At 33.6% G+C, this 12,314-nt stretch overlaps 1 protein-coding gene across 4 annotated transcripts in view; it reads left to right on the top strand.

The window, feature by feature from the left end:
* The window catches only part of SCCRO4 (DCN1-like protein SCCRO4), a 240,956-nt gene that overhangs the window by 172,602 nt on the left and 56,040 nt on the right, over nucleotides 1–12,314 (top strand). For all 4 annotated transcript variants that reach the window (XM_090379057.1, XM_090379058.1, XM_090379059.1 and 1 more), the window contains one exon: nucleotides 1,648–1,739. In XM_090379057.1, coding sequence (XP_090235183.1) covers nucleotides 1,648–1,739 — 92 coding nt within the window. The remainder of the gene's footprint in view (nucleotides 1–1,647; nucleotides 1,740–12,314) is intronic.

Raw genomic sequence — 12,314 nt, 5'->3', positions numbered from 1 at the left:
TTTACTATTTCAGCTTAAAATATACTGAAGTAGTTCATATATACAGCCTATGTTTCAATAGTTTGCATAGTTTCAATAACTATTGAAATGTTATAAGCTATATATATATATATATATATATATATCAGCCAGTTACCTAGTAGTTCAAGATTATAATAGCAAAGAGTTTAAGTATATAAGAAATATTATTAAGTAGAAGATTAATTATAAGATTATTATATATTTGTACACATACAACTACTTACTGCTCCACATATCTACCATGTCTAAGTGCCATTACTAGCATGAATGGGAAATCATGCTCCCAGATAATCCGAAATTTTTTTATTCATTTACTGTTCATTTTCCTACAAATAAGTTTTACCCACTATTAGTTTATACTGGGGCAGGAGTGTCTATTTCTATCCTAATTCCTTACCTAATTTTGCCTTCTGGCCAAACCACTATGCAATTGCCTATGACCACAAAACACATGTAAACAAAAAATGAATATTTTTGCTAAATACAGTGGATTCCGTTTATTTGGGACAAATCTTAAAAACCAGAACCCTTTCGAGAAAATAGCCAGGTTCACTTAATTGGGACAAAGTGCTGTTTAATCAGGGCAGAAGACCGCAGCACTGGAGATTACCCTACAATTGTCTCCAACCGTACCATATAGTTCGGTCGGATTTCTGGAGGTCACAACCATAAAACAATAAAAACAATTAGCAGTCACCCGTTTATTGGGCTTTTCTGTTAGTGCAATCTATCATAAACGGATAGTAAACTCGATCTTATTGAATTTGTGATAATAACGACAGCTGGAATTCTGTGTGTTATTATGGTTAAATGTGTTTACACTTCCATGAAATCTTCAATCATATAAAAAAAAAATAATTTTCAGAATCTTCTCTTCATTCCTATTTTTAAAGCTTTGTAACTTGTAACTCCGTTCCCACTTTTGCGTATTGTGTTGCTTGCAATTGGTGTTTGCCGTGTTTTTTATTGATTGTTTATCTTTTTACTGTTTTAAATTTAACCCCCACCCACAAATGTCAGTGAACAGAAATGTCAACTAGTTTAGTTAGTATGTACATATTACAGTACGTATTAATTATTCCAATTATCACATATATTATTCCGAATTTCACGTATCATTTAATTTTTTAATTGGTAAGGTAATAAAGGGTAAATTTGTGCTTAATATATCTTTGTTTTTATAGCCTGTGGATAATAACCCTCCTATTTTTGCTAATTAGAATCACTGTTTAATAGAATTAAAATTGAATTCACAAATGTGATCACAATGACCGGCGCTTACTGCACATCGTATAGTGAACGGCACTTTACTACGTTGAGTTCGTCATAACGTGATTTGATTGTACAGTGAACTAATTGTAAAGTGGGGGGGGCGTACATTGTATTTTTAACTATTTACATGAAACTTCGGGTAATTGGGGCAGCCGCTTAATCGGGCCAAAATGCACTAGTCCCGATGTGTCCCAAATAACGGAATCGACTGTATTTAAATTTTATTTGATAATTCATGCCTTGTAAACTATGCGAAATTTTTTTTTTTTTTCAAAATAGCAATCTTCAGGGTGTGTGGGCCACTTTTACTGTTTTATATTTTGCCAGAAATAAATCATTTTTTCTTTCCTCCAGATTTTAATGTTGGTATTGGCATGGAAAATGGATGCTAAACAGATGGGATTTTTCACAAAAGCAGAATGGCAAAAAGGTCTCTCAGATTTGCAGTAAGTAATATCTTGAAATTATGAAAGATAATCTAAAGTTATGGGAAATTTAATTCCCTTATGCTTTACTTCAGCATTCTTTCCCCCTCCCACCCTCTTAATAAATCTGTTTGTCATTACCTTCTTCAAGTAAACTTGCAAAGGGGAGGGAGAAGATTAAGTCTTAAGAGCTAATTGTAATATTTGCATTTACAAGGTAGTCTTATGTTTACATTTGTCATTTTACTATGTTAATATTAATGTATTAAGTTTATTTTCTATATGAGTGCAACTGTCTGCTATAATGACAAAGATTTGTCATAATTATTTTTCTTTGCACAGCAAGAGATTGTCATGTTTTTGTTGTGCCTCTTAGCAGTGCTATATCTGGAGTAATCATGCACCACTTGTCTGTTAGTTTGTTATTTATTGTAAGAATAACTGTACAGATTATATCCAAACCATTCTACAGTCTGCAAGTAATTCTGTAGAATAAGTACAGCCATGACTCACATCTAATGAGTATGGGCTTGGCACATCCAGGGGCCTGAGCTGGATATCATCATTCTTCTCTTTCTTCGTGATTTCCTTTACTTTTCTCTTTCTCTCAGGGTAACTCGGAAATTTTTTTTTTTTTTTTTTGGTTGGTGCAGCATAAACCTCAGGCTTCCTTGCTCCATATAGCTAATAATAATAATAATAATAATAATGACTAATGTTTCTTCTGGGAGGGGAGATGCCTTGGCCTGTTATAATTACTTTATAATAATTTAACTTACCAACTAATGAGAACAATTACCTCCATATAAGCATGTAGAACACTTCTTTCCTAACTCTCCTTGAATAAAAGATTTTAAAATAACTAAATGAATTCTCTACACTCGGAGAGAAAACATTAGCGATGAAACATACGTTGGATCTACAGTTCAAGAGCTCTCAACCAGACACCAAAATACATCGGACCACCAACAAGTGAAAGAAGACATTGTCTATTATTAAAATGAATACAAATCTATTCTAAAAATTTTTTTTTAATTTCCTGAAGTGAACAGGACTTTTCAACTTTGGTCTTGATCACAGGATAGTAAAAACATAAAATGAATTGTGGAATTTATGGATGTGAGATCAGTTGTTATCCTGGAGCATGCACGTGAAAAAAACAGAAATCTGAAATTGGATAGGGGTTACCGCACATTAATTGAATTTCAATGTAATTAATTTCAAGTGTTTCAGCTATTAATTTCATATAATTGCGTTGGATATTAATAATTTTGGCGTCATTAAACAAGAATGTATGGCCTTCATCGACAGCATGGAAAGCTAATTCCGAGGCTGAAGACACTTGAAACAATGACTGAAGCCTTGTTCTTGTCCAAAGTAATTGGTAGATCTATGATAGGATAAGTCGCAGTCTATGCTTGAAATATGATAAATCCAATCATTTGTTTGAAATGTGAAAGAAGATGGGATAGAATGATTATTTAGCACGATCTGTAATTTCCTTATAGGTTTAGAAACAACTTTAAATTCTGTGTTTTTGAAATGTTGGTTAAGCTGTTTATGCCATTTGCTCAATGTATGGTAAAGAAATAAAATATTTTTTTCTCCTATTACTATTGTTATTCAGAATAGTTTGTTTTAGCTGACTATCCACTTGTTCCTTGATATAGTTTCTTACTGATAGTGGGTAATGTCTGTTTTGAAATTTATTTCTCAATATTTTTATTTCTGTATTTAAGGCAGATTCAGGTGAAGAATATTTAAATGCATTAAGGGATGGTAGCTGTTATAGCGTAAAAACATGCCAATGTTGGTGGGTTTTCTATATATTTTTAAACAATGTCATTATTATTAACGATCAATTTTATTATAATGTCATTGTCAAGTATAATGACAATGATCAATCAACATTAATTTAATGATGTATTATCCACATTTTCAGTTTCTGAGGTAAACCATAGTCTAGAGTGAATATCATTCAAGGTATATAAAATTTGGTGGTTGAGTCTGTGATATAGAGGATGTCATTTTAGATATCTAGCATAATATCTTATCCAAAGAAGAAAAGGTGATAAATGTAACTGTTCGATTTTGGACAAGTAGATTTCTGACATGAGGCCACTTGGATTCAGACCCATGGGCAATCCAAAAATCTGTAAACTTTGTTTTGAAATGAAACCTGTACTCAACTTTCAAGTTAGTATATAGTGAGTTAACATCAAGGGAATATAACAAATCATGCAATATCCTGAAAATTTGGTGACATTCATAGAATTTATACTGAACACCCCACTTAGGTCTCTTTCTGCACCAGATCAACCACATGTTAACCAACCTCTTTTCATTCAATTTGACTCAAAACCAAATTTCACTTTTATCCAAGGGATTGAATTACAATTTATCACCACGTATTTTTCCTAAACATTTAATTGTAGATGTTGAATTCAGTCTCCGTAACATACCACAAAAAAGAATCATTCGGCAGATGAACCAGGTTATAAATAACTCAAATTCTGCACCCTCCTAAGCTTAGCAAGAACGAACTTTCAGTGTTATATGATCTCAGAATAAATAATGATATCATTATACAGTGTACTGACAAAAGAGACGCTGTTGTAATATTAGATTAAAAAAAAAAAAAAAAACCTACATAAACAAATTCAATAACATAATCTGCGACACTTCTACTTACCCAGAAATTAATGCAGACTTATTTTCGAACCTGGTAATTCAATATAACAAATCTCTGATTTTATAGCGGAAGAATAATTGCCTCTCCATTGCCAAACTAAAGAATTTAAAAGCTAGGACATATAACATACCACACTTTTTGGTAAAATTAAACTTCATAAGCAAGGCTACCCCATTCGTTCAGTTGTGTCGTATAAACCTTCAGCCTTCTCATCCTTAGTCACCCATCTCTACAATACATTAAATCTCTCTAGACAGGCCATCATTTTTGTTATAAAAAATTCTAATGCATTATTTAACAGTTCGAAAAATAAAAAACTAAAAGATAATGTTTGTTATATTCCCTTGATTAACTTGCTATATACTAACTTAAGTTGAGTACAGGTTACATATCATATGGGAAATGTTGAGTAATAACTCCTTCCCAATAAACCATACAAAACTTCCTATCACAGTAATTTTTGACTTGATCAAACTTTTAATGGAAGCCAATTACATTAAATTTCAAAACAAAGTTTACAGATTTTTGGATTGCCCTTAGGTCTAAGTGGCCTCATGTCGAAAATCTACCTCATGATCAAAATTGAACACTTATATTTATCACCTTTTCTTCCTTGGATAAGATATTATGGTAGATATCTAAATGATAGCCTCTGTATCACAGACTCGACCACCATACAGGAAATTTGATATATCTTTAATGTGATATTCACTCTAGATTACGGTTTACCTTAAAAACTAAGAATGTGGACAATAGATTGTTAGATTTTTTAAATTTTACTCTTACCTGTAATAATAATGACATTTTGTTTAAAATATATAGAACCCACCAACGCTGGCATGTTTTTACATAACAGCTACTATCTTTCTATGTACAAAAGATCGATCATTTTAAATCAATTCCTTAACTCATTTAAATATTCTTCATCTGAATCTGCCTTAAACACAAATAAAAATATTGAGAAATAAATTTCAAAACAGATTACCCACTATCAGTAATAAACCATATAAAGGAACAAGCAGATAGTTGGCTAAACAAACTGCTCTGAATAACAATAGTAAATGAGAAAAAATATTTTATTTCTTTACCATACATTAAGCAATGGCATGAACAGCTTAACCAACTTTTCAAAGACACTGAATTTAAAATTGTTTCTAAACCTATGAGGAAATTAGACTATACTAAATAATTATTCTATCCATGTAGAATGATTAGCATAGACTGTGACTCATCCTATCAAGGATCTACACAATGTACTTTGGACATGAGAGTGAAACAGTCCTTGCTTCATGTTCTTCAGCCTCAGAACGTGAAGCAAGGACTGAAGCCTTGTGCTATTTCACTCATGTCCAAAGTACATGGTGTAGATTCCTGATAGGAGAGTCACAGTCTGTGCTTTAAATATGATAAATCCAGTCATTTGTTTGATCCAATCATTACCTTTCTATGCTGTCAATGAAAACCATACAGTCTTGTTTAATAATGCCAAAATTATTAATATCCAACACAATTATACAAAATTGTCAATAGCTAAAACACTCAATTAAATTATATCAAAATTCGATATAATGTGTAGGGCCCCCTATCAAATTTCAGATTTCCCTGTTTTTTTTTGTGAATGCTCCAGGATAACAGCTGATCTTTCATCTATAAATTCTGCCATTCATTTCATGTTTTTACTATCCTGTGATCATGACTGAAGTCAGTCCTGTCCACTTCAGGAAAGTAAAAAAGTTTTTAGAGTAGATTTGTATTTGTTTTAATTATATACAGTCTTCTTTTGCTTGTTGACATTTGTTGGTGGTTCAATGTATTTTGGTGTCAGGTTGAGAGTTCTTGAATCTCAGATTCCGGGTACATTTTCTCTCCGAGTGTAGAGAATTAATTTAGTTATTTTAAATTCTTTTCTTCAAGGAGAGTGCTAGGAGAGAAGCATTCTTCATGCCTATATCAAAGTAATTCCTCTCATTAGTATGTAAATTTGATTAATAATATAGAACATATTGCACTTGACTCTCTTTAATTTACTCCTAATAATTTAACAAATGTTTATGCTTCCTCTATCTTCTGTGTTAAGACTCTTGTAGTTTGCATTGCTACACCGTTCACTCATCTAAGTGAAGGTTAGTCTCTTTTTTTAGTGATTCTGCCTGGGAGCTTTGCAGTCCTTTTTTGATACTAACAGAAATGACTAAATGCTACTAAAAGGTCAATATGAGAAAAGGTCACTAATGTAATCTCTTTTGAATTTAAATTATAAGTATTAAAATGATTAGTCGAATGTGAAATGGACATCGATTTAAGTACTATGCCATAAAAAAAAAAAAAAAGATGACGATTGATGTGAATGATATCCATTAAAGAATGTATTAGTGTTAATAATACCATCAAGCATTGGTAACAATAATATTTCAATCAATTTGTGTTTCTTTGTTTTGAGAAGTTTTGATACACTCTGATATCTGCTACCCTTTCTAACACTTATGATGATAATGTTTCTTTCAGCCCCTCCCCTTTTATTTTTACCCAAATACCGATTCTATATTACAACTAATTGCCAGAAAGCGATTAGTATTAGTTGTGCAGATGATGCAAGAATGCAAGCTAATAAAGCATCAGCAAAAAAAAAAAAAAAAAACCCTTCCCACATCACCTTTCCATCCCTCCAATAATACTGGTTTTCAGTGTATCTGGGGTTTGAGTAAAAGTATGTGGCAGTTATGCATGTTTACTGATTACTAAACCGAAGTCGGTTTGTTTCTATCATGTAAAGATTTTTCACAATTCATTAACAAAATATTACAAAAGGTATTATATGCAAATGTGTACATAACTATAGTTTCTGCAATGGTTTGCAAGTTTTATATCCCAATATTCGTAATCAGTATCAGATATTTGCCTCAAATACAACAGATTGTGCATGTTTAACCCGTAGCTACACACACTGCACGGTAGCCAACCTTGACCCAGGAAGGTAGACGGCTCCCACCCCGCTCTTCCGGCCCATCTGATTCACTGAATTTTATTTTCTGAGTGGAATCTAAGAGACTCCTGTGTGTAATTATGGGTTAAACTTGTCTGAGCATGCAGTCAGTTGTTTGTATAGTCCACTCAACCGCAGAGCCTGTATAAGTAGCACATCCCTTATGTGGTCACAGTACTCCTGTAAAAACCGTTGAGCTCTCATTGTGTTAGTTTTCTTTTAATATGGCAACCAGAAAGTGTATAAACAGTCCCGACATATTTTGTTACATATGTCATTGTTTTGTTCCTGTAAAGCAGAGGTGAAATATTACAGATTTTGTAAAAAAAATCGTATTATGCATACTTTGACATAAAACTAGGCAATCAGGATAAATCGTGGGCACCACAAAGTATGCCATACATGTGTCGAACATCTTAGAAAATGGAGTCGAGGAAAAAAAAGGTATGCTTGCCATTTGCTATTTGGTGTGGCACGAGCCAGTAAGCCATGCCGAATGTTACTTTTGTGTATGTGACGTTAAAGGTTACAATTCAAAAAAATAAAAAGGACATCAGATATCTAGATCTAACGTCAGCCATAAGACCAATTCTGCCTGGACCTGATCTGCATGTAAAACCTCCACCAGAAACTTTGGAGTTCACATCTTCTACCGAAGCAGAAGCTAAAGAGGTTAGTGAAGAGGAATGTTATCAACTAGAAAATATTTTATCGCCACAGCAATTAATGCAAGTCGAACTGAACGATTTAGTAAGGGACTTAGGTCTTCCAAAGTATGCTGCTGAAATTCTGGGATCCAGACTTCAAGCAAAGAACTTACTTGCTCTAGGTACATCATTTTCCTGGTACAGAAATCGTGAAAGGGAGTTTATACGGTATTTTTCGCAAGAAGGTCCTCTCGTATATTGCAGTGATATCACTGGTTTAATAAGTGTCTTAGGAGCTCCATCATATGTTCCTAGTGAAGGGAGAATATTTATAGACTCTTCTAAGACTAGTTTAAAAGGTGTTCGCTTGTATAATGGAGATAAGTACACATCTGTGCCAGTTGCTCATTCAGTCTACTTAAAAGAAACTTATGCAATCTAAAGTTGCTTCTGGAAAAATGAAATATCAAGATCACAAATGGCAACTATGTGGAGACTTAAAAGTGTTGTGTGTTGTTGGGGCAACAGGGTGAGTACACTAAAATGCCATGCTTTATTTGTGAATGGGATAGCAGAGCTAAGAAGCAGTGGCCTCGGAGGCACAATCTTACACCAGGGCTCAAAAAATATTGTGCACAAAAGTTTGGTGAAGCCAGATAAAATACTTTTACCTTCCCTGCATATCAAGTTAGGCATAATGAAGCAATTTGTTAAAGCATTGAATAAGGATGGCAACTGCTTTAAGTACCTTTGCAGTAATTTCCCAGTTTATCAGATGCAAAACTTAAGGATGGTATCTTCATTGGTCCCCAAATTATAAAATTGGTTTTAGATGGTCAGTTTGAAACTACTATGACTAATGTTGAAAGGGAAGCCTGGATTGCTTTTAAAAGTGTAATGGAAAACTTTCTAGGAAATCATAAATCATAGGATTATGAGAAAATTGTTCAAAATATGCTCAAAAAGCTTCTCAATTTAAGTTGCAATATGAGCATCAAAATTCACTTTTTGCATGCCCATCTTGATTTTTTTCCCCGGAAATCTTGCACAGACGAGCGAAGAACAAGGGGAGAGGTTCCATCAGGACGTAAAGGAAATAGAGCAGAGGTACCAGGGAAGGCGGAATACAAGCATGATGGCTGACTACTGCTGATGTTTAAAAAGAGAGAAACCTGGCACTGTACATAAAATAAAAACGATTAAACGTTCTTTTCAAACAAAAAGATGGTCTGATTAATGAAGGTTTCAGAATTTTGATTAATACTTGTTAGTATCTACGTATTTTTTGATATATGAAAATGTAATCCTATCAATTTGTCATTACTAAATACAATAAAGTTATGTACTTTCGTAAAAACCAATACAGTAAACCCCTGCTATTTGCGGGGGTTACGTTCCTGAGAAATTCCGCAAATACTGAGTTATGGCTCCCATAGTAATAAAGGGGTTCCGTTCCAAAGTATGAAATATATAAGAAAAACTGGTCTAAAATTTTGTCTATGTATGTATTATATGTACCTTCATAATATGACTATGTACATAGTGAAATGCAAGCATATGGCATCGAAATGAAAATAAGAAACAATTTAATATTAAATGTAATATTTATTAGAAATTTCAAACCAGTGCCTTTGCTAGCTTAAAAACTTATCCCGCCAGTGCTATCACCAGTTTCGCTAACGTGTTGATAAAGGAGTTTTGCCTTTTCACGAATGATGAGTGAACTTAATGGAATTTTATTTTGAGTTCGGTCTTCTATCCACAGATTTAAAGCCTTTTCCATTTTTTTCTAATTTAACATCACGAGTTACAGAGCAAATTTTTGAAGCAATTATCGCGTTTTCACAGACACTACGGCGGATTTTTTCTTCTGATTTTTTGATTGATCGTACTGTTGACTCATTGATTTTATAATGTTTTGCCACTGAGGAGACACTTTCACCATTAAAAATTTTGTCTAACTCAATTTTATTCGCTAATGTCATTACCTTTGATCTTTTCACATTTACCTTGTTATTCATAGCCATATTTTTGTACGGGTTAGAAAGAACTTGTCCACAATAAAGTCACTTTCTTCCATTAACACACTCTAAAAAGTCTGTTTTACACTGCAAAATGGTAGATTTATCACTTTTGTAAACATATCAACTTAAAGATTGATAAATTTATTCAATTTATAAGCATATAAATTAGAAGACATGATGAAACCTTCCATGACAAGTGCATAACACATACTGAACAAGGATTAGTGAGAAACATCCATGCTGCAATTTTGTCACCCCCTTCCCCCACCCTCTGAGCGCTGTTTTGACTGGGAAAGATAATTTTAGCTACGCCCATGTTTTTATTATGGCGGAAAATGTTCACGGTGCTTTAAAATTCACATTTTTTTTAGTTTCATTTTATATTAAATCAGCGACTGCGAATACAGATACCACGAATAGTGGGGGTTTACTGTACTTTTTTATTTCTTAAATTGTGATGTATCTGGATGTGATAGAAAAAAATCTAAGTCATATTTGAAATCACAGCAACATATTTTTGCAGTAGGACCTATTGAAATTCAAACCCCAATGAACAAACCTAAATTTGTAAACTAGTGTAATTTGTCTAGTTCTTCCTTCAGTTTATTCAAACTGCCCACTTCAAACAACAAATAGAAGTTTGTTCCAAAAATCAACCATCCTTTCTTAATTTGAATTTTACTCCTCTTGTGTAGTCTGAGCAAGAAGAATGCCATCATTATTGAGTTTATTATTCCTATCATTATTCTCAATCCATTCAAAGCCATAACATCTCATTCACAACACCTCACAGGTGTCTAGTCTCCAGACAATGCAATTTGCAGAAATGAAGCTTTTCTTGTAAGACCAGTCTTGTTTCATTCACCAATCTCACCGTAACCTGCAGCTGTTTCAGCAGATCTCCATCTTTCATAAACGAGGCTTCCAGACCCTGTATTCAGTAATCAAGATGTGACCTAACCATGGTCTTGTACAAGGGGATAATCACCTCCTTATCCCTGCTATTATCAAAGTTTATGTATATCATAGACAAAATCCCATGAGCTGTATATCATTGACAACTATCCCCAGGTCTTTTTCATTTTCCACATAACTAAAAATTTAATGATGCCTCTTGAATCTAAATTTAAACTATTCCTTTGAATCCTTTCCTGTATAGAAAATAAACCTGGAGCAGTAACTACTTTCTCCAGGTGCCCAAAATTTATAAACAAATCCAATTGGCTTTTCCCCAAATAAACTGCTTCAATTTTTGATGAAGGTACACAGAGTTGGTACATTAATGTGGAATTACTGGTACCCATATACAGTACCTTGCATTTGTCTCTGTTGAATTTCAGTTGCCATTTCTCAACCGGTCTGCCTGATTTTTCTATATCTGGTTGCAGTAGCTTACCTTGATTACTGTCACTAATCATCCTTCTAACCTTTGTGATCTACAAACTTAGACAGATACTGATATATACCTTCATCAGAATCATTAATAAATACAGAAGACAACAATGAGCTCATCACGAAACCCTAGGGGATTCCACTAATACATTAGTCCACAAAGAGCAATGTCCATTAATTGCCACTCTTTTCCCACTCAACCAATCCTTTTATCCATAGCAGAATCTCTCCCTTAAAGCCACACTGCTCCAATTTGAACTGCAATCTTTTTATGTGCAACAGTATGAAAGCTTTCCTGAAATCCAAGTATATAATATCAAAATTATTTTTTGCATACAGTTCCTTTATTACTGTATAATAGTATCCAATCAAATTGGTCAGCACAAAATTCCCCTTTGACAAACCCATGCTGTGACCGAAGTATAACTGCACTCCTGCCTAGTTGATCCTGCATTATTTTTTTTTTTTTATGTGAACCCCAAACATGAGAGTATTAGAAACTATAGAACTTAGTACCGTGCTTGGGTTGGAGGTTGAGAAGACAAAAGAAGATATTTGTTGACATTGGACTTTAACTTCTGTAGACTGTAATTTTCAGGAAATACGTATGAAGGAAGGTTGTTCCAGAAAACAGCAGTTGAATGAATAAACGAGGAAGATGAAAAGTTGGTTCTGTGAGTTTCAAGTTGGACAGTAAATGGATGTTGGCTGGTGGCAGCACATGTTCAGACTGTTTTGAAAGAGAGAGCGGGAATTATAGAAGCCAATTCAGAAGAATTGGCTTCTATTGCAAGTATCTGTAGAAGAGGCATGCAGCAGAAACAGTACCTCTATGAGACAGAGTGGAGAGACTCTGTT

The sequence above is a fragment of the Mastigoproctus giganteus genome, chromosome 8 (genome assembly GCF_048544385.1).
Source record: "Mastigoproctus giganteus isolate SK-2022 chromosome 8, ASM4854438v1, whole genome shotgun sequence".
NCBI classification, from domain to species: domain Eukaryota; kingdom Metazoa; phylum Arthropoda; class Arachnida; order Uropygi; family Thelyphonidae; genus Mastigoproctus; species Mastigoproctus giganteus.
This window is presented reverse-complemented; position numbering and strand designations above follow the sequence as displayed.